At 41.8% G+C, this 22448-nt stretch overlaps 1 protein-coding gene across 1 annotated transcript in view; it reads right to left on the bottom strand.

Annotated features, from left to right (window-relative positions):
- ppfia2 (PTPRF interacting protein alpha 2) overlaps positions 1-22448 on the bottom strand; it is a 411670-nt gene that overhangs the window by 182311 nt on the left and 206911 nt on the right. The window contains exon 4 of the mRNA XM_078221160.1: positions 18781-18855. Coding sequence (XP_078077286.1) covers positions 18781-18855 — 75 coding nt within the window. The remainder of the gene's footprint in view (positions 1-18780; positions 18856-22448) is intronic.

Below are 22448 nucleotides of genomic sequence, written 5' to 3'. Positions count from 1 at the left end.
CAGTTAAATTTAGCTAAATGGCATGAATGATGAAGGGGTAAAGCTGTGAATGTGATGAGACGGCCACATGTCTGAAGGAAAGTGGCTTGGGAGTAAGGTGTGGGGGAAGCATTTGCACAGGGGCCAGGATGGGAAATTTTCAATGCTGGAAACATAGGGCGGAATCTTACAAGAATTTGGCTGAGTGTCAGTTCTGGTGAGAAAACTGGTGTGGAACTCGCCAGCTCCACTAGCCAGTTTTCTTTCCCGATCTTGTCATTTTAGCTCCAAATAAAAGACTGGGCATGATTTGCTCTGTCAGCCTGGCGAGGTCGGGACTTTTAGAGCCAGGAACTGGTTCCACTGAGATGTTTAAAGGATGTGCCTATCACTGAAACAGAAATTAATCCCCCCCGCCCGCGTCTACCATGGAGATATCTGTTGCCTCCACCCCACCTCCCTGACACCCTTGCCAGGCTTGGCACTACCAACCTGTGCCAGAGGATATTGTCAGGGGCACTGCCAGGGCACAGACAAAGGGGTCTTTAAAATGGATTGGTACTTTTGCAGACTGTCTATTTCGATGGTCTTTTCTAGCGTTAGATTTTCCTTGCCCTGTCATATATCTGAGAGGGTATTGTCAGCTACTCCGGCAACAATTCAGTCTCTTATGCATTCTGACTTAAGGTCACTGTAGCCACAGTCACAGAAAGAGTCAGTTGGTTCTCCAGGGCCGTTGGAAACGTTTGTTGAATTTCACTCTCATTAAAATGTTGTTGCTTCAGAGAATCATAGAATCCCTACAGTGCAGAAAGAGGCCATTTGGCCCATCAAGCCTGCACCAACAACAAGCCCACCCAGGCCCAATCTTCATAACTCCACGCATTTACCCTGTTAATCCCCTTGACACCAAGTGCCAATTTAGCATGGCCAATCAACCAAACTCGCACATCTTTGGACTGTGGGAGGAAACCGGAGCACCTGGAGGAAACAAACAGACATGGGGAGAAAGTGCAAACTCCACACAGTCACCCGAGTCTGGAATTGAACCCGCATCTCTGGCACTGTGATGCAACAGCGTTAACCACTGTGCCACCGTGCCGCCCCTTTTTTTTGCAGCCGCTGTCCCCTCCCACCCCGATCCCAGCTTCTCAGATTAAAATATGTATCAAATGATTTTAGAACTTCATCAAATTTATCTACTTGTTTATTTCTTGATCTGCAATAGTATCATTGGTTCTTGGACTTACTGAATAAAGTAGTCCATTAATTTGTTCAGGTTCTGTGTTCTCATCTAATCCTGAAGCTATCGTGAATCTTAAGAATCTTTTTTGCCAAAGTCTCCAATCTGGTCCCTGGATCAGTCTAATTGGGTCTGATCCATTTTGGCAGATTTATGCTGGAATTTTACCACCCCACCCGCCAGGGGAATCGGAGCGGGCGAAGGACGGTCAATGAGAAGGTCCGTTGACCTTGGGCAGGATTTTACGGTTTTGGGATGAGCGAGGCCGTAAAGTCCCGTCCTCTGTTACAATCACTTGCCATTTGATTTGTGCTCATGGTTACATTAAAATTCAGGTGAGTACAGCTTTAAATGCTGTGTAAGTTTGAAAGATGGTGCTGCAGTAACCAGTTTTCAAAGACTCTTCTTGTGCTTGTCGCATTTTTACAGGTTCCTGCAATAATGCCTGTCCTGCCCTCTTTGCGATTTGGTTTCTTTTTATGCTATGATTTGTTAAACCAATGATTTGGGGCCAACCCTGTGATATTAGAGTATTTTCAGGTGTTTTATAAATGATTCCTGGCTTTGGATGAAGTTTTTAAACTACTGATTCTGAACCCGGCCTGGCGGCAGTACTTTTGGAAATGGGCTGCTCTGACTATTTTTTTACAGCGCTGATGCATTTTAAACTAGACCTGGATTAGAACTGAATTTTTGCTCACCCCTGCTAGGTACTTTGATGCTACACTCTGTGGGCATTCATAATGGATGTTCATGAGACCTTGTAGAATCCTCAGCTACACAGAAGAATTTTTTCTGAGGCTTTCTACATCCAATTCTGCAAAGGTGCTATATTCAGGCTGTCTCCTGCTGTGTCTTCACTCCAGGCTGCTTTCAATCAGGTCAAAATGCAGCTCCTTTAGTTTTCCAGTGTTTGAATTTCTGCTCCAGCTTCTTTGAGGTTCTGTGTTTTTCGAATAGCCGCCACCATGTTCTATGTTGTATGTTGTACCTCACAAAGTGTTTCCGAGTCTTGTATGGTTGAACAATAAGTGTTTATTGATAACACTTAGCTAAGTATATACATACAGGGTATGACGCAAGTTATGAGCTAAATCCATGACTGCTTCTACACAGGTGTCTGTCCAATCCAAAATTGTCTCTAATCTCAGGTCATGTGTCTCATTACATCACACTGTGGGTGGTACTATTTCCCAGTCCCACATTAATCCTTGCTTTGCCAGGTATCCTTATACAACATCCTCCTCACCATCCTTCTTTTCTGAGGATGTTGGATGCTCTTAACATTCCTTTAACAATTCCAGTTCTCTTTGTAGTGCCATGCTGTGAATGCACAGCAGACAGCTGCAATCTGGAAGACCTTTGCTGGGGCACATTGAAGAGTTCCTCTGGATCGTTTAATGCAACAGAACTTCATTTTGAGCAATCAACTCACAGCTTTATTAAGGTACTGGTGGTAGTGTGGCTCAGATTCTGTAGTGTCTTTATGGACAGGTTCCTCAGTGGAGTCATCAGCCAGGTTTCCATAGTCCTAGGGAATCCATAGTCCCAGAAGCCAATTGCTTAGGTTGTTTAATGAAGAGTAAAGCTGCAGAACTTCTGAAGGATGAACGAGGCATGGAAGTTCCACAGATGTTTCATGTATAATTTGTATTATCCATTTCTAACAGCTGCATATTAGTGAGTGGAATCCTTTCTGACTGATAAATATGCCTGGCTGTACTGATGGCAGCTTCAATGCCACAACAGTGCAGCCTATGATCCCTGAACCTGTAGAAAACCTGTGAGGAAAGTGAAGCTAACAGCCTTCTGAGTTTCACTGACTGGATCATCTCCAAATTGTTATAGTTGGAAGCCCTCAGAAACATGGCATTCATGATGTTGCTAAAGCAGTTGTGGTTGCAGATTGTGAGATCCTTAATGTCGGCAGCTGAGCCCTGGAAAGACCAGACATGATGGTCACCTTGACAGCCACGAGCAATGAGTGGATACTTGATCCTCTTGGGCAGAGGTCTTTTCCTAAGAGGCTGCAGAGGTATGCGACAAACTGCCACTAGAGCTTGAGACATTGGAAACGCTGCTGTTCAGAGAGGCCAAGAAAGTCAATCCTTGGCCTACAGAAACTGTGCTAAGGATATCGCCTCCTTTGTGGTGCAGCCCTTTGTCTATCCCCTTTTTTCTATCCAGTGGCATGTGGCTGTGAGTTGGTGACTGCTGCTGCTGCTGGAGTTGCGACCTCTTTTGTTGTGATGGCTAGCTGAATCATATTGCATCTCCTCCTCAGAGATCCAGCAAACTTCAGAATATGTAGGTCTCATGTCACAAGGACGTCTTATAGTCAATACAGTGAGATTATCCTCTACTATGGTATCTAAGGCATTTGATATACATTGCACAAAATTACCGTTCCCAACAAATTCACTACGTTTAGGCTGAAAGAACTGCTCCTGTCAGCACAAGCCTTTCATTGCAGCTGACCAGGAACATGGAGTTTCATACTTTATATTACTTATATCTATCCTATCCCTGAAAGGGGATATGCAAAGGTTTTAGGTTTATCCAAAATTAGACAGAAATGAAGAAAAGAGAAATAGAACCATATGATTGTCTTCTTTTCGCCCACTTTACTAAGTAACTCCTTAATTCCAGCTTTTTTTGATAAATGACACGGTGAGAGATTTCTATTGGGCACTTATAATTTCATGGCAGATTAGGGTTATAATGGTCAACTAATATAACCCTAGAAGGAATATAACCCCGAGAAGCAATATAGGGTCATATTGATTTGATGATAGTGATGGAACATTGCATAGAAATTGATACTTTGCAGCAAACTTGGTAATCTAATACCTGAGGAATACAGGACAGCAGTATACTGCCTTTCTCACTGATTTTAAAGGTTTTGATTCTTACTTGGTTTTGACAATGATAGATTTGTAAGTCTAAATATTGTCAGAGGACAATATTTAGAATGGTGTTTTGTTCCACTGTATAGTGCATGTGTGGAAAAATCTTTCAAAGTAGGTAAGCTTGTCAATAGGTATATATATGCACAACAAGAGTCTTGCACACATCCCTTCCTGCCTACAACATTAGCCAATATTTTCCCAGCCCTATAGAAGCAGGTTTGGAAGTGAGCAGGTGAGAAAGTGCTGGAAAAGGATGATGGGTTGCGATCCTGATGTCCTTCACTTGCCTCAGGGTAGCTTACGAGTCTGGCAGAGAAGACTTCTGGGTGTGGGATGGTCTAGTCATTTGAGTTATTTTAAAAGGCAGTGAAGAATCTTTTAAGGCATGATATCCCTGTTCTCAACCACACGTGGATCGCTTAGTATGTCTGCAACTTGCCAGGTTGGAGAAGGTGAGTGCACAGCAGGAGTAAAATTGACCAGATATTGTTCTGTATTATGAAGCAATACATCTCTGTGCGATTAGTCACACGAAGTGCTGTGACATCACCAGAGGCATTTGCAGGGTGGATGCTATTTCTCTTCCATCTTAGACTGTGATGAAACAACACATATCTCAATAAACTTTGACTTTGTTCGTTAAGTAATACATGATGTGGCTACCTATTCTTTTTATGAGTAAACAATTGAAGGAAGAGGACAAGCAGCAGTAACTTCTTTCTACCAGCATAATTAGCAAGAAGACCTATTAGAAGACAGCAGGTGTAGGAATTGCCGATAGAAGGCTTTCTCCAGCCCACAAATCTGTAGAACAAGAATTAGTTCCTTTAAAATTTCGAAGGAGCAGAGTATGATGATCCTATATTGCAACAGTAACTACACTTCAAAAGTACTGCATTGGCTACAAAGTATTTTGAGATGCCTTGTGGTCATGAAAAGCACCATTTAAATGAAAGTCAGGTAAGCTTGCACTGGCCTGATGCTTGTTAGAACAGGGTCCATGATTTGCTAATGCTTGTCGAAGTCACCTCCACTTTTAACTTAATTGTTAAAGGCTCCTTCCAGGACAATGCAGGGGAGACCATCCAAATCTCTCAGTATGTATAGCATGGTTGCATCAAGTAAATCACAAATTCCCTCTTTGACAGAGTTATACTGAGCATGGCATTCCCAATGGTTACCAACAGCTAGAATGAGAGAGAGTTTGAGATTTGCTCAGAATCCAGCTTCCTTGGTGTTCTGGGCATAATAAACTATAATCATGTAGCTATCAGGGAATCAGAAGATGAGCCAGAAGCTTCTGTCAACATGAACAATTTCTGCTCCTTCAAAGTTCGACTGGTGTGTGATCACAATAAAAGAATAATTTAAATCTGTGCTGGTTTCACTGGCAGTTACCACAATCCCTTTATCCTGTGATACCCATTCATCCTTCTAGTTTTCCACCCAACAGATTTATTGCCATTAAATTATCACCTCTTCCTGCCTTCCTTTTACTATTGGGACCTAAATATCTGGTGAATGCTCATATTTGTCTCCCCATTAAGCAAGTGGATTACTTTGAAAACATGTTATTTGTGCCAAATAACAAGATTAACTTATTTGTCTGAAATAAAAAAAGCTTAGTTCTATGAATAAATTAATGCCCTCTACAAGGCATGTTTGGGGACAGAGGTCATTTAAATGAACGTGATCTGGTCGGTGGGGATCCTGCCACCTGGCAGCCTCTGCGTTGAAAGTTTGTGTTTGGAAGGCCAGTAGAGGGCATTCCTATCAGCCATCACTTGAAGCCCTTAAATTATTGTGACCCACTCAAGTGCCTCATCCCACTGCTGCTGGTATTCACCCAGTGGCAGGTTGGGTACTCGCCATACGGTGAGCCCAAAAAGTCCTGAGTTGCTTGCAATATCTTAGGGGTGAGGAAGGGGGGTCCTTCTTTCAATGGCACCAGTGCCCAATTGAAGGGCCCAGCATTGTGAAATAGGAGAAACTCGCCGAGGGCCACTATCCTGTCCTTGGTGCCGACACCTTCCCTCCTTCCCATCACCCTCAGCAATCCTGGACCTTGGGTGGATTCATTTCAAGCAGTAGCCATCACCTCATAGTTGCTCTGCTGAGCAATGCATAGCTGCTGGCTTCAGATTGGTCTCGGCAGCTCTCAGGAGGCAGGATTTCTTCCTCTGGGACCCTTGATCCGATGTATGGCCTGATACTGTCCAGATAAGTGCTTGATAACACTTAATATGGCAGGCTTTCCTCAGAGTAGTAAGGTGGGTTTCTTGCTGGCTCTCCAGCTGACAGGCAAGAGCCCTGTCACCTAGATTCTGCCAGCTATCTCTTTAAGATCATAAGAAATTGGCCATTTGACCCTTTGAGCCTGCTCCGCCATTCTGACCATGGCTAATCTGATACTTGCCTTAACTTCACTTTCTTGTCTGCACCACTATAAACCTTGAATCCCTCATGGATCAAAAGTCTGTTGAATTCATGTATTCAATGACCCAGCCTCCATTGTTGTCTGTGGAAGAGAATTCCAAAGAGTAATGATTTGTTGCAAATAAATTCCTTCAACAACGCCATTTTAAATAGGAGACGCTGTGTTTTTAAACTGTACTCCCTAGTTCTAAATTCTCCCACGAGGAAAAACATTTCTCAGCATCTACCCTGTCAAACCCCCTCAAAATCTAACATGTGTCAATAAGATCATCTCTCATTCTTCTAAACTCCAAAAAGTATAGCTCCAACCTACTCATTCTTTCCTCCTCAGACAAGCTATTCATCCCAGAAATCAGCCCAGTGAACCTTTTCTGAATTGCTTCCAATACAAGTATATCCTTCTTTAAGAAGGAGACCAAAACTGCACACATTCCTTGAGGTGCAGTCTCACCTATGCCTTGCACATTTGAAACAAGATTTCCTTATTTTTATAATCCACACCCTTGAAATAAGGGCCAACATTCAAATTGTCTTTCTAATTACTTGCTGTATCTGCACGCTAACCTTTTGTCATTCACTTATATTTGATCAATATAGATACATATGTATTTTCAGAATTTTGTATGAGTTTATAATAATTCATACAACTCTCCTATGTTATATTTTACATGGTTTTAATTATGCAATCATCATGTGCACTGACTCTTGAAAAATTAATTTAATAAATAACACCTGACTTCATTATTTTTTTAAAACATTAATCAACACTATCCACTAAAGGTTTGCAACACAAGTGTAGATGAGGAGTGTTAGAACACTTGCTGTGTTTCATTAATGTGTTAATATCCTTAGTTGTCTTCATAATAGAATGAAATACAGCAACTTTTTATTTGCCATCAGTAAACAGATTGCAGTGAAATAAGCATCCCTGCTTTTAATCACAGCAAAATTAGTTTCATTAAAATTTATATCTTAAATGGATTGAAAATGAAGGAGCAGAATGATGAGAGAAAGAAAAAGCGCTTAAGACATCTTTTTGTCGGCGGTGAAGCATTTATATAAAAAGCAATTTCTACATACTTGTGCAAGATGCAATTTAAATAATTAAAATGTAGGAACACAATGTCACTGCAGCATCATGTAACACTTTTTTTCAAAAATATAAGTAACATGAAGATATTTAGAAGAGTCTTATGGTATATTCATATTCCATCAGTGGATATTACTTCCAATTCTGTTTTACTTTAGAGACCACAATCAGTCAGGTACTCCTAAATCTGACCTGAACTCGTGGGGATTTGTCATAAAAATAATTTAGATTTTTTTGTATCTTTAAAACAATTTCAAATGTTATTCCCAGGATAACATGCAAGCCACATGACTGCCATCTAGACTTTGGAGGCTACATTTGAAAGGGGCTTCTAGGATGTCACATCACTTCAGCACTTTGTTTTCCAACAAGGCATTAGGAATGATGGCACCACTTCAAAAGGGTGGTTATGGTTTCATGGCAGATGCATCTGTTGTTCTTGAACATATGAACATACAAATTAGGATCAAGAGCAGGACATTCCACTCTTGAACCTGTTCTGTCATTTGATAAGATCAACATCCAGAGAGTTACCACTGACCAGAAACTGAACTGAACTAACTATTTATATACTGTAACTACAAAAGCAAGTCAGAGATTGGGGATTCTGTGGCAAATAACTCACCTCCTGATTCCTCAAAGCCTGACCATCATTTACAAAGCATAAGTCAGGAGTGTGATGGAATACTTTCCACTTGCTTTGATGAGTGTATCTCCGACAACACTCAAGGGGTTCGACGCTATCCAGGACAAATGAGCTCACTGTAATTGACACCCCATCCACCAACTTAAATATTTATTCCCTCTGCCACTAATGCACAGTGGCAATTGCATCTATCATATGCAATAAACTTCCAATCTTTCTTAGACTCAGGAGTGGTGCTAAAGATTTGGAGAATTGCAAAAGAGGGTGTAAAGATAAGCCTAGCAACAACAAGCCAGTCAGTTTAACTTCAGTGGTAGGAAAGCTTTGGAAAAATAATTCAGTGCAAAATTAGTAATTACTTGGGCAATTGTGGGTTGATTAAGGAAAGCCAGCACAGATTTGTTGAGGAGAAATTACATTTAACTAACTTGCTAGAGTTTTTGAAGAAGTAAAACAGAGGGCTGATGAGGGTCTTGCTGTTGATGTGGTGTATATGTACTTCCAAAAAGTTTTGATACAGTGCTGCATTACAGACTTTTTATAGCTCATGGAATACAAGGAACAGTAGCAATGAGGATACAATTTATGTTATTCTTTCAACTAGAGGACTGCATTTGATTTTGGGCAATACACTTAGGAAAAATGTTAAGGCATTAGAGAAAGTGGAGAAAATTTTAATGAGAATGGTTGGGATGATGAACCTCAGTTACGTAGATAGATTGAAGAAGTACTGTTTTCCTTGGAGAAAAGAGAAGGTTACAAGGAGGTTTAATAGAGATATTCAAATTCATGAGGGGGCTGGACAGAGTAGATAGGGAAAAGCTGTTCCCACTGATGGAAAGTTCAAGAATGAAACATTTAAGGTAACTGGCAAAAGTAATGAAGACTTGAGGAAAATATTTTCACACGTAAGTGGTTAAAATCTGGAATAAGCTGCCTGATAGTGTGATGGAAGCAACTTCAATCAAGGCATTTAAGAGAGAATTGGATTATTATCCAAATAGGAAGAATGTGCAGACTTATGGAAAGAAGGAGGAGGAATGGCACTACATGAATTGCTTATTCGAAGAGGTGGCACAACAAGATGGCTACTTCTTTGCTTAACAATTCTGCAATAAATAAGATGGACTGTAGCAACTCATCAATCTTTCTTCAATAGCACCTGCCAAACGTGCAACCTCCACCACTCAGATAAGTTCAGCTGATACATGGGAACATCACCTTTTGCAAGTTCCCCTCATTTCACACATCACCCTGACTTGGAAATATATCGCCATCCTTTCGCTGTCGCTTGGTCAAAACCCTGCACAGCATTGTGGGTATAACTGAACCACATGGACTGCAGTAGCTGAAGAAGGTGGCTCACCACTACCTTCTCAGGGGCAATTAGGAATGACAAATGTTGGCCTAACCAGCAACACCCTCATCCCATGAAATAACAAATAAAAAAATAAGACAATAGCATGCCTATTCCCCTGCCAGACATTTCATTAGTAATTTTAATGATGCAGTTCAACCAGTGGCTTCAAATTGTTACATCTATAACTGAGGCCTCTTCGGTCAGACTTGCTTGAGGTCATCTTCCAAGATTGTCTCATATATCCTCAATGAATTCTCAACAGCCTCCCTGCAAAAAGCTGTCACCACTGTGAAAACATCTCATTGGACCACCTGGTAACAAAAAGACTTGTATTTATATAGTTACATTTATATCCTCAGGACATTCAATTTAGCAATGATATAATGTTGGAAATGGGACAGCCAGTTTATACATAGCAAATTCCCACAAATGGCAATCTGATCATTTGCTTCAGGGATAAATTTATCAATGCTAGCATAATTAGTTTGATAAATCAGGGCTGGAATTCTCCCCAAAAAATTCTAAGTGTCGAATTCACGTGAAAACTGGAGTAAATCACACTATTTTTTTCAGAGGGAGTTTCACTCCAGAATTCAGGGGGTGGGGCTAATCCCCGCCCAGGAGGCCAGCAGCATAGCATTGAGCGGGCCGCTGCACATACGCCGAACTATCAGTGCCAAGATCAGCGCATGCACAGTGGCCCGACACTGCCAGCCTCCCAATTGCTGGCCAGTTCAATCGACTCCCTCATTGTCTGCCAGCGAGCTAATTGATGACTTAATCACTGAGCGAACAATACAGTTGGAAAATGGATTTTGCACTTTGGGAAACCATAGTTGGTAATGAAGAGAGAGAGCTGTGCTGACCATCTGACAGCAGCCATCTTCCACTGTCAATCAGGCCTGCTTTTATAGCCAAAATAGCAGCTGTAAAATCTGAGTCTGTGAAATACTTAAGGCTGTGTCATTTCAGGTTCAGAAAACAATACCCTGGTAACAGGACCACAAGAAACTGACTTATAGAAATGCCATCACTTTGAGAAACTCCTGCAAATGACTGGTTGTTAAGCTCATGTAAATAGCACTTTGGATGTGAAGCAAATCTTCTATCAGACTTCTACTGCATTTCTTCCAAAACAAGACAACAATGTGAATTAATAACTATTCCTTTTATTTCATAATTTGTAAAACTGTACAATTCCCTCCAAATGTACTTAATTATATTTGCATGTGTGAATGTGTGAGTTGGTGCTGTGGCCCTTTGATTTAAAGGCGAGTGCTTAAATAAATAACCTGCTCTCTTTGTTTAAACCCAGAAAAATGGTTGCTGATTATTCAAATCATCTTTAGATTTGATAGTTAAAGACACACAACACCCTATCAAAAATTCACTGATTAGAGTTAGTAATTGGACAGTACGGGGGCATGGTGGCACAGTGGTTAGCACTGCTGCCTCACAGTGCCAGGGGCCTGGGTTCGATTCCCGACTTGGGTGACTGTCTGTGTGGTGTCTGCACGTTTTCCCCGTGTCTGTGTGGGTTTCCTCCGGATGCTCTGGTTTTCTCCCACAGTCTGAAAGACGTGCTGATTAGGTGCATTGGCCATGCTAAATTCTCCCTCAGTGTACCCGACCAGGCGCCGGAGTGTGGGGACAAGGGGATTTTCACAGTAACTTCATTGCAGTGTTAATGTATGCCTACTTGTGGTACTAATAAAAAAACTTTAAAAGTAATTTCAGCAGCTCTGTCTCTCACCTTGTCCGTAACAGTGAACAATTATGTTTGAGAGCAGAACATAAAATAACATACACACTCCTAATTAGCTGAGTAAATACTAAGTTAATTCTATTTCATTGCGTAAAAGATAGCAAACATTATATTCAACTGTATTAGTACGCCTGAGCTAACTACTGATATTCATATCAGAATAAACTACCGACAAACCAAACAACCATATCATTAGTCATTTCACAATCCTCAATAATGAGTAAAAAATCTGTAAGGAAATGATGGAATAATTTGCCATGTGCTGAAACAATGCTATACATTTCAGAAAAATAACCTGCACTGCATAGTTGTTGTAGTACATGCAAAATAAATCAGTACATTCAATGTATCAGAGGTAATCCAAAATCTGTGAAATGAGTCATCACAGATTTCCGCAGGACAGGATGCACTATACAAAACAGACTCAGTGGTATAATCTGAACACTTCTGTTTTCTATCATCAGGCAGTCTGCTGTTGTCAGGCAATACCCTGCACTTCACACTTGCTCACCCATATGTAGTGAAACCATTGTGAATTTAGTGTCAGTGAAATTATCAACAGAGCATTAACTCATTCATATCAAATCCCTCCCACATAAAATTTGATGGAAGCATTGACCAATATAATGCCTTAACTAAAATAATGCAAAATGGATTTTTATAATAGCATAACTACCAATAGCTGTTTGGTAGTACAGAACTTGAGTATTGCTGAGAAAAGAGATATGCTGTCAAAGTTTTTGTCTTGCACTCATCAGGTCAGCTCACAATAATTTCCTAATACTGCATGAAAAGAGAGTGCTGATTTATTGGAAAGAATACTATGATTGGTGCAGGCAGATGGATGAGGAGACCATGGACATTGGATAGATGAGGTAGCTGTGAAAGCAATGGAGAATGAGTTGCATTTGTTGCATCCATCATTCCTTTGACCATATGTGAACTGTGGTGCCAGGGCTACACGGTAGCACAGTGGTTAGCACTGCTGCTTCACAGCTCCAGGGTCCTGGGTTCGATTCCCGGCTCGGGTCACTGTCTGTGTGGAGTTTGCACATTCTCCTCGTGTCTGCGTGGGTTTCCTCCGGGTGCTCCGGTTTCCTCCCACAGTCCAAAGATGTGCGGGTTAGGTTGATTGGCCAGGTTAAAAATTGCCCCTTAGAGTCCTGAGATGCGTAGGTTAGAGGGATTAGTGGGTAAAAATATGTGGGGATAGGGCCTGGGTGGGGTTGTGGTCGGTGCAGACTCGATGGGCCGAATGGCCTCCTTCTGCACCGTAGGGTTTCTATGATTTCTATGATTTCTATGGGCCTCGAATGCTGGTGGAAGCTTCCCAGAAAGGGGAACCACCGTGGGCTGGTTGATGGAGAAGCTGTTTCACTTAAATAATGTCTCACCAACAGGTACAGCAACAGATGAGGAAAAGATGAGAGATATTTGTCCAGAAATCTCAGCCCATTGGCATCCCAGGACATTACATCACTTTATACCAATGCACCTTCCACTACTGCAGATGCATTCACATCAGTGGGTTTCATTGCACAGGTAGAAGAGCTGGCACAATCTGGTGAGAACTACACAGATGCATGGAAGGAGGCAACGGAGACAGTGACAGCTGAAGTCACTTCCCCTCAGAGAAGTGAGGAGCAGCTTAGCTATGCTCAGCTTCATGCAGATGGTGAGCCTTGGGCGTCATCAACAAAGCACAGTTTCCATCACAGTCGCACAGTGAACATCTGTCAGAGTTTCCAGAGGCAGTTCACTCTCAACTGCAAACAATGGAAATGTCCATCCATGCCAAGAGTTATGCCATATTTCTGTCATGTGAAGACATGGCATTCTCCATGGAGAGATAAATGCGACATAGAACTGAGGGCATGTGCACAGCCCTCCATAGTATGGCCTCATCCATGAGGGCTATGGAGTCATGAATGAGAAGGTGTAGCTATTCACCTCATGCTGCCTGCAAAGGTGGGGGCAGGATGAAGGCAAGTGTTGCTCTTCTTGCAGCTCTTCGACCTCTGAAGGTGGATCTTCAGTGCTCTTGATGTTGACGCCAATGCTGCATGCTGGTCTGATAACTGAGACAGATACAGGTGACCCCAAGTGTGCCAGGCCCCAGTAGGTCTTAGGCACCACAAGATGCTAGCCACAGCCACCTCAGGGACCAGGGCAAGAATGGGAGCAGGATACCACCATAGCAACTCCAGATACAGGAAGAGCATAGAAGTAACATAAGCGAGTACGTAAATGCATTGTTTAGTGCTTGCAATTTCACTCTGTGATAATTATTTGATCAATGAAAAAGCATTTAATGTATTACGGGAGTTAAAGCCTTGTGATGCAATGTACAACTTTTTGTGCACTAATTGACAGTGGCCAGATGTGGAATCAAATATATGCATGATTTATAAAGGTGAACACTTCATGAGCACCTGTTGACAGAAGGCCTTGGCATATATTATGAAGATTATGTAGGGGCTTGAGAGGGTAGATATTGAGAACATTGTTTCCTCTGGCTGGGGAATCTAGAACAACTAGCACAGTTTCAGGATAAGGGACCGATCATTTAGGACTGAAATAGGGAGAAATTTCTTCACTCAACATGTTGTGAATCTTTGGAATTCTCTATCTCAGAGAGTTGTAGATGCACCATCATTGAATATATTGAAGCCTAAGATAGACAGATTTTTGTTCTCTCAGGAAATTAAGGGAAATGAGGAGCAGATGGGAGAGTGGACTTGAAGCCCTAGATTGGCCATGATCAGATTGATTGGTGATCAGGCTGGAAGGACTATATGGTCTTCACATGCTGCTATTTCTTATATTCTTATGTTGTACAGAGATGGTAGGTTCAGAAAGTTGGTACGGGCCTCTTGTGAATGGTCAGCAAGGCTGTCCCTGGGAGAGAATCACAAGATCACACAGTGCAGAAGAGGCCCTCTGGCTCATCGAGTCTGCACCCACACGTGAGAAACACCTAACCTACATTCCTAATCCAATTTACCAGCACTCAGCCCATAGCCTTGAATGTTGTGACATGCCAAGTGCTCATTCAAGTACTTTTTAAGGGATGTGAGGCAACCCGCCTTCACCATCCTCCCAGGCAGCGCATTCCAGACCGTCACCACCCTCTGGGCAAAAAGGTTTTTCCTCACATCCCCTGAACTTCCTGCCTCTCACCTTGAACTTGTGTCCTCTGTGACTGACCCTTCAACTAAGGGGTACAGCTGTTCCCTATCCATCCTGTCCATGCCCCTCATAATCTTGTACACCTTGATCAGGTCGCCTCTTAGTCTTCTCTGCTCCAATCAAAACAACCCAAGTCGATCCAACCACTCTTCGTAATTTAACTGTTCCATCCTGGTGAATCTCCTCTGCACCTTCTCCAGTGCAATCACATCCTTCCTATAATGTGGCAACCAGAACTGCACACAGCACTCCAGCTATGGCCTCACCGAAGCTCTATACAACTCCAACATGACCTCCCTGCTTCTGTAATCTATGCCTCGATTGATAAAGAGGAATGTCCCATATGCCTTTTTCACCATCCGACTAACATGCCATTCTGCCTTCAGAGATCTATGGACAAACATGCCATGGTCCCACTTCTTGTTTTGGTGGCTCCTTGCACTGTCCTCATGTGAAGTGTCTGCTGATCAGAGAATCATAAGTTTCCCTGCCTTGCATGTCACTTTCTGGTGACATTGAACCTGTGCACCATCTTCACTGCTGGCAGCTTTTAGAGGTGCCTCTTCTCATCCTCCTTCTCTGAGAATGCGACTTGCTTAATTATTCCTCTGGCTTCAGTACTATTGCTTTCTCGAGCACTAGTTTGTGCAATGTACAATAGACAACAATGATGTGGGATACCCTTAAAGGGGTATGTTGCAAGTCTCTCCCAGATCTATCAAGGCATCTAAAACTCATCTTCAGAAGGTCAATCACCAGCTTGGTGATGGTCCTTGTAGTCAACTGGTAGCAATTACGTGTCCTCTGCCTGTTTGTTGTGGGGTTTTGTATGGGGTACAGTAGATATCCCTTGTCCTCCAAGAAACAGCCATGATGGCATTTGTGTGGCTTGGACAACTGAGGAGCTTGAGATTGTCTCAGGAAGTATGAGTGGTAGCAGCTTCCTGGAATCCTTGTGCATATGTGCATGATTTACTTCTGGTATCTGCAGATGACTTAAACATTCAGGGAGTGAAATCCCTTTCTATTCTCAAAAAGAGACATGGCTGCTCTGAGGGAGACGGGATGGTCACATAAGTACAGTCAATTATTTTCTGCGCTTGGGGGATTATAGCCATGGCCTCAAAGTGAACTGTCCTCTTGGTCTCACTGGCCAAATTGACTGTAAACTTGATACATTGGTCAGCCCAAAGGTACATGGCATGTGTGACCTTCTTTAAGCAATGCCTGGTCACTGACTCAGAGATGCCAAATAGATTTCCAGATGATTCTTAGAAAGAACCACAGTCAAAAAGATTGAGTACCGCCCACATTTGACACTATAGGCATCGGGCTTCTGCCACTTCCCAATGGCATCAACGCCTGCTTCAGCACATGGTGCAGCTCTGCCACAATCTTCCTGGAAAGTGCAGTCAATGTAAACATTGATGTTCAGACATTTCCTTGAAGCTGAGCTTCTGAAAATATACCCTTCGAGATAGATAGTGCCTTCTAAGACCATGAGGCTGCTCTCTTGCCCCCAACCATCATTGATGTTGACTTCAACGGCTTCCTGAACATGCTAGAGTTCTTCTGCTCGCTACACAGCCATATAATGTGGTTGCATCCTGTCACTCTGTCACTTTCTCCCTCACTGAAGAAGTCAAATTCTAAAAGTACAGATCACATAGCTAAATAAAGCTCCACTGCAGTGAGTCTCTGAAGAATTTTGTTCTATCTCTAATAGCTACTGTGGACTCGATAGACGTCCTTCCACTAACAGCACTATAGGTTTGGGCAAACTCTCCAGTGTCACCAAACTTGATAGCCCTCATGTCCTCAATACACAATATGCCTATCTTAGCAGACAGTTGCAAACAATGCCTGCTGCCATTGAGTTGTTACACTGAATCTCCAAAAAAGCCCGTGTGCCCAGAAAAAGGCAAATTTCTTACAAAATTCACAAGAATTGGCTGTTTAACAGCCTTAATCATCTGCCCATCACTGATCTGTTAGCCATTAAACCATTGGACCACCTGCATCTCGTAAAATTGCTTGGCATCAAGGTAACTTGATGCAGTTTTATACCATTCTTCAGCACCACATATCCCCTCCCCATCGTTTTCCTACTGCCACAGGGTTGGTAAAGTTCTGCTCGTATTTGTTATTCATGTCACTGATTTTTTAAAGATAAATATTGGAGTAAATTTTGTATTTACATGTCTGGCGGTATCTGTGGAGAGAGAGCAGAACTAACGTTTTGAGTTGAAGAGTCATCCAGGCTCGAAACATTAGCTCTGTTGTCTCTCCAAAGATGCTGTCAGACCTGCTGAGATTTTCCAGTTAATTAAATAATTCCAGAATAAAAAAGCTATTAGCAATTTGATGACTGAAACCATTTGGTTCATTAATGTCTTTTAGAGAAAGAAACCTGCTGTCCTTAGCTAGTCTAGTTTAAGTGTGACTCTGAAATGTAGTTAACTCTGAACTGTCCGCTGAAATGGCCGAGCAAGTGTCAAACTGCTACAAAAAGAATAAGAAGAATAAAACTGGATGGACCACCTGGCATTGATCTAGGTATTGGATTGAGACATGACAAAGGCACACCCACTACAGTCAGCCCTGTAAAGTCACTAGCATCTGGGGAATTGTGCCAAAATTGGGAGAACTGTCCCACAGATTAGTCAAGCTTCAGCCTGACATTGTCATCCTCACAGAATCATACCATTCAGACCTTTCCATCACTATTTTACTAAACTGAGATGTGATTTAGCTAAACAGCTATTTAAATGTAAATTAGTGGCAGACCAGTGGAAGCATTCAAATAAGTTATAGGGAGGGTTCAGAGTAAGTGCATTTCTTTAAAATTAAATGGTGGGACTAGCAAATCCAGAACCCCTTGAAGGTCAAGGAGCACGATTGGGAGTTGAGGGAAAAATAAGAATGACAGACGCTGGGAGCTCAATATTCCAGAAAGCCTAAAGAAGTATTGGAAGTGTAAGGATGAAATTTAAAAGGAAATTAAGAAAGCAAAAAGAGGGCACAAGAATATTGGTGAGTAAAATCAATATGTTATAAATACATAAAGAGAAATGGGGTAACTAAAAGTAAGAGTAGGGCCCAAAAGGGTCCAAAATTACAGGCCCAGGCTAGTGTGCTGGTTTCCCAACCCCATTCCCAGCATCAGTCACTTTGAACATGGTTACGTACCTTTTACTGCAGTCACATATTCCCCTGAAGCTCTGATTTGCCCTGCAACTTTGAAAGTCTGTCTCCCATCCTTAATTAGACAGTGAACATGCCAATAAAGGGAGTGCCCCAGTCAAAATTACAACCAGTAACTGTTTATCTCCTGGGTAGGTTTGGGACGCAGAAACAATTCTGACTTTTGTTTCCCACTCCCAAAGTGAAAATTCAGCCTATTGGAATGCCACCACCTCAGAGCCCACCCCCAAATCACACACCATCCTGACTTGGAAATATATCTCTTTTGCTTCATTATTTTTAGGTCATAATTCTAGAATCACCCAACGCAACACTGTGGGAATACGTTCACCATGCGGACTGCAGCAGTTTCAGAAAGCAGCTCACCGCCACCTGCTCAAGAGCAATTCGGAATGGTCAATCAATAGCGGCCTTGTCAGTGATACTGATATTTTACTAATGAATGTAACAAAATCCAATTTTGTTCACTGCAGTAGCCTAACATCTGACTCATATTGTGTCAGAATGTGGCTTCTGAATTGGAAGAATGTGATTGTGAAGTTACTCCTTGTTTTCTAAAATGAAACTGGTTAAATGTTGTTAAATGCGTAAAGAAAAATGGTTGAAATATTAAAAGCTTCATGAAACAATGACCATAATATCTTTTTAGGTGCTGCTGATATTGTCACAATAACCTAACACACAAATGGCCATAGTAGATTTCACATTTTAATTCAAAGCGAAATATCACAAACAAATATATCTGCCTATCATCAACATCCATCTAATTATCTAATTCTACTCTTGCTGTTATAAGTTGCTGCGATCACATGTTGGTAGCAGTGGAGCTTGGCTAAAGTCTATTGACCATAACTCATAATTTGGAGACATTTCATGTAATTGCCTGTAAACCAGTTGGTATGTGGTAAAATATAGGCAAAAATAGTCTAACCAAAGAGAATTGTGTTTAAACTTGTTACCTCCTGGTTAGCAGCTGCCAATTCCTCTTCCAGTGTGGATACCCTCTCCAGAGCAATTCGTAGACGTTCCCTCACCTTCAGATAAAAGACAACAGATTTGTATAAATTGTAGGCATTTTTTTGTGCAAGTGTATCGTAGTGCTATTTATTGAACTGATGTAGTTCAACATTATGGTTCCATAAGTGATTAATTAGGTCCAATGTTAATGCTGATTAAGTCATCCAAATTTCTCAGTTTAGTCCACTTTTGCCTCTGTCTTGGGTATCTTCTAATTCTGTACTGACGCAAACCCAGTACACTTCAGATTCAGTTGTTTCTTGGATATATGAAGCATAATACTGCAATATTCCAACCTGGTACCGCAGCAATACTCATTTTAAAACTGTTAGGACTCCCAACTAGCACTCAAACATCTCAACTACAAATCTAACCAGACAGCATGCAATTAAACATACAACTTTTCCAACATAATTGTTCCTTCATAAATATTCATAGTAAGAAATTGAATTAACCAACCTAATTATGATTATCTTACAAGATGATGTGGATAGGATGCTAAAGATGAAGTTGTGAGGTTGACAATCAAACACTATGGACTAAATTTTGTCACAAAGGTGGAAAACAGAAACTGGGTTTGTTTTCGGGTCAGAAACATGGCTCTGGTTGATCGCTGATTTTCACTGGGCATGAACCCTTAACTAATATGGAGGTGGGTTTCTTGTTGAATTAGAGCTTATGGGAGCATGAGTAGGGGTGGGTTAGATTAAGCATGGAAATGATTTGGACTCTCCTTGGCAGCCATAATTGAGACTGCTGAGAAATATGCTGGTTGTGCCAAAGCTTTCCACAGCACCCGAGGAAAGCAATATGTCACAGGGGAGTTGTAGCCCTGATATCCAGACTGGGCTGCCCCTCATTTCATTGATGCTGAACTGGATCTAATGTTGGAAGACACAAAGAAGCGAAGGGAGATCCTTTTTCAGAAGGCAGCAGGAAGAGGCCACCATGTCAGGTGAAGTACTGAGACGTTGACTAGGGTGTGTACTTTCTGACCACTGTTGTCCTCTATTTTCATTGTATAAATAATGCCATTTTAAGTCAGATGTCTGAGACTCCTTTCATCGTTCCATGACAGGAAAAGTAGTATGAGCTACTGAAGGAGATAATGGGGTCATTTACAGTGAGGACAACGCTTAATTTGCAATGTTCCTGAATCAGGAGATCCTGACATTCATGACATCTCTGTGAGCTCTTCGCACCCTGGGCCATGCCCAGCTACTTCATCGTACAGCAGAGGCATCTCTATGTTCAGCATCATCTTCTTCCACCTCAACTTCCTCCTTCTGTTCATCTCCTGCTCCGACTCTTTTGCCAATGAGCTGTCTCCTCCCAGGATCTGAATGAACTCAACATCCACACCTCTCTGGAGGACCATGTTTTGAGAGTGTAGCAGACCACCACAATGACAGAGATCCTTGCAGGATGGTATTGGAGGGTACCACCTGACTGGTCCAGGCACCAAAATCATATCTTCAAAAGCAAGACAGCCTGCTTAATGCTTGTCCTATTGAGGTGTCATTGGTTGTGTTGCCTCCGTGCCTCTGTCCAGAGTGGTGATTAGCCATGTCTTCAAGGGATATACTTTGTTCCCTAGGGTCCATCCTCACATTCTGGTGCTTGGAATTAAGATCTAATGCAACGATAAATGGCACAGGATGAAGTAGTTACACGGCAGCTGCCAGAAATGTGAATGCATATATGAAGGAAGCTCTTGTTGTGGTCTTAAACCAGTTGAATGTTTAGGGGGTAGCCTTTCCTGTTGATGAATCTGACTGAGCAGTTACTGGGTGCTATGATGGCCACATAGGTGTTATTGATGTTGCCCTTCTCCTGGGGGAATCCAGCATGGGCAGCAAAACCAATGCCCTCTGTACCTTCGTGTGTTCCAGTATTCTGGGCTACCAGTATTTCGCTTTACTCTTCATTCATTTTCTTACCTGTTCTTCCCTTCAATCCATTTCTCTTTTAACTTTTAATAAAACAGCAAATGTTATTGGTCCATTGTCTTACATAACTGCAATTAATAATAATACAATATAAAGGATCAGGATTTGGATTGACGGCAAACAAATAAAATGGAATATAGCAAAATAGATTAATGGGCAAATTCTCCAATCTCACCCGTGGCTGAGTTTCTCCGGTCCCACTGCTATGTACGGAGATTTGGCTGAGAGCCAAATGCTCTGTACTTGCTGGCAGCAGTAACAGGGTGGGCAAGACCGGAGAATTCCAGCCTGAGTGTGCACTTATGACAATAATTGAAAAGCTATACAAGTGCCAATTCTACCTGTCAATGAAGTCCAATTAGTTACAATATAAGTCTATAACCAACTATTAATCTGTTTTGTGCTAATTAAGACTGGAGAGGATATGAACCTGCTATTTTCATCTGTGCCTTAGCTTTTGTAAAGTTTGTAACGTGGGATTTGCATGGGGTTTTCCCAATCTCCAGTCATAATTTTAGCAGTAACCCTGGAGAAACAGTGGTCTACCACTAGAGAACCTCCTCAGAAACTTTTTTGTAAGCATGTTTATGGATATATTAAACAAAATGTAGTGAGAAAATCATTGGGTAAGGACTAGGATAGGTAAAGTAGAAAAAACCTTACACCTTATACAATTAACCAGCCATTTGCTTCATGAATTAGCATTGGGTTCTTAAAAATTGTCAAAAAACTGAGCAGGTCTAGGATCTCAAACTGAGAGAAAACTAATTTTAATTTCAGTTTAACGATTTAAACTGTGAATTGGAACAGATCATCAGATGGTTGCAAAGTAATCACTTCCAGTTCACTATTCTCTTCATTACACACACCACCTACGTCCACATTCATAATATTGTCTACCTCCATCCTTACTTTTGTCTATTTTTCCCGAAAAACCTTCAGCCATCCTATGTCACTTCCACACTCAATGCTTACCTGATACTTTACCCTCCATAAACTTCAACTTCAAGTCACACTGCCCAACCCTTTCATACACCAAATCCCACTTGCCAATCACCATGTTTTTGATAACCTACAATGGCTCCAGATTCAGTGCTTCAGACCTAAACTTCTCAAACTATGGGTGCAATCTTCCCAAAAATTGTCAGAGTGCTAGATCAGGCGAGAAAATCTATGTGAACCTCGCAGGTTTCACAGCCAGCTTTTCTCGCCAGATGTAATGGCACTCTGTTGAATTTCAAAGGGTTGTCACAGTTCACACAGCCAGCCATAAAACAGGGTTGGGAAGATAGCAATCTGATTCGCGTCGAGTGCGAATCGAATTTTTGGCCTTTCACGCTATCTTCCCTGCTTGCCACGTTGATCGACAAGTATGGTGAGCTGGTAAGATCATGCCCAACATGTTGGTTAACTTAACCTCCTGATTTTCTCACTTACTGCTACATTGTTATATCATTCATTAAGAGTTAGGAAGTAGTTGTTATGTGGATGTATATATCCAAGGTACCACATTTACTGGTGCACTGCAGTCAGGTGTTGAGCAACAACATATCAGTCCACCAGGCACATGGAGAGCTGTGAAAAAAATACACTTGCTTAAGTTCCAGCATTCTGAGCAAAAATGTGTGATTATTTTGAAGTCTGGGAACCAGAAGACATAT

This window comes from Mustelus asterias, chromosome 9 (genome assembly GCF_964213995.1).
Source record: "Mustelus asterias chromosome 9, sMusAst1.hap1.1, whole genome shotgun sequence".
Lineage (NCBI taxonomy): Eukaryota > Metazoa > Chordata > Chondrichthyes > Carcharhiniformes > Triakidae > Mustelus > Mustelus asterias.
Note: the sequence above shows the minus strand (reverse complement) of the source record. Positions and strands in the feature narration are given on the sequence as shown.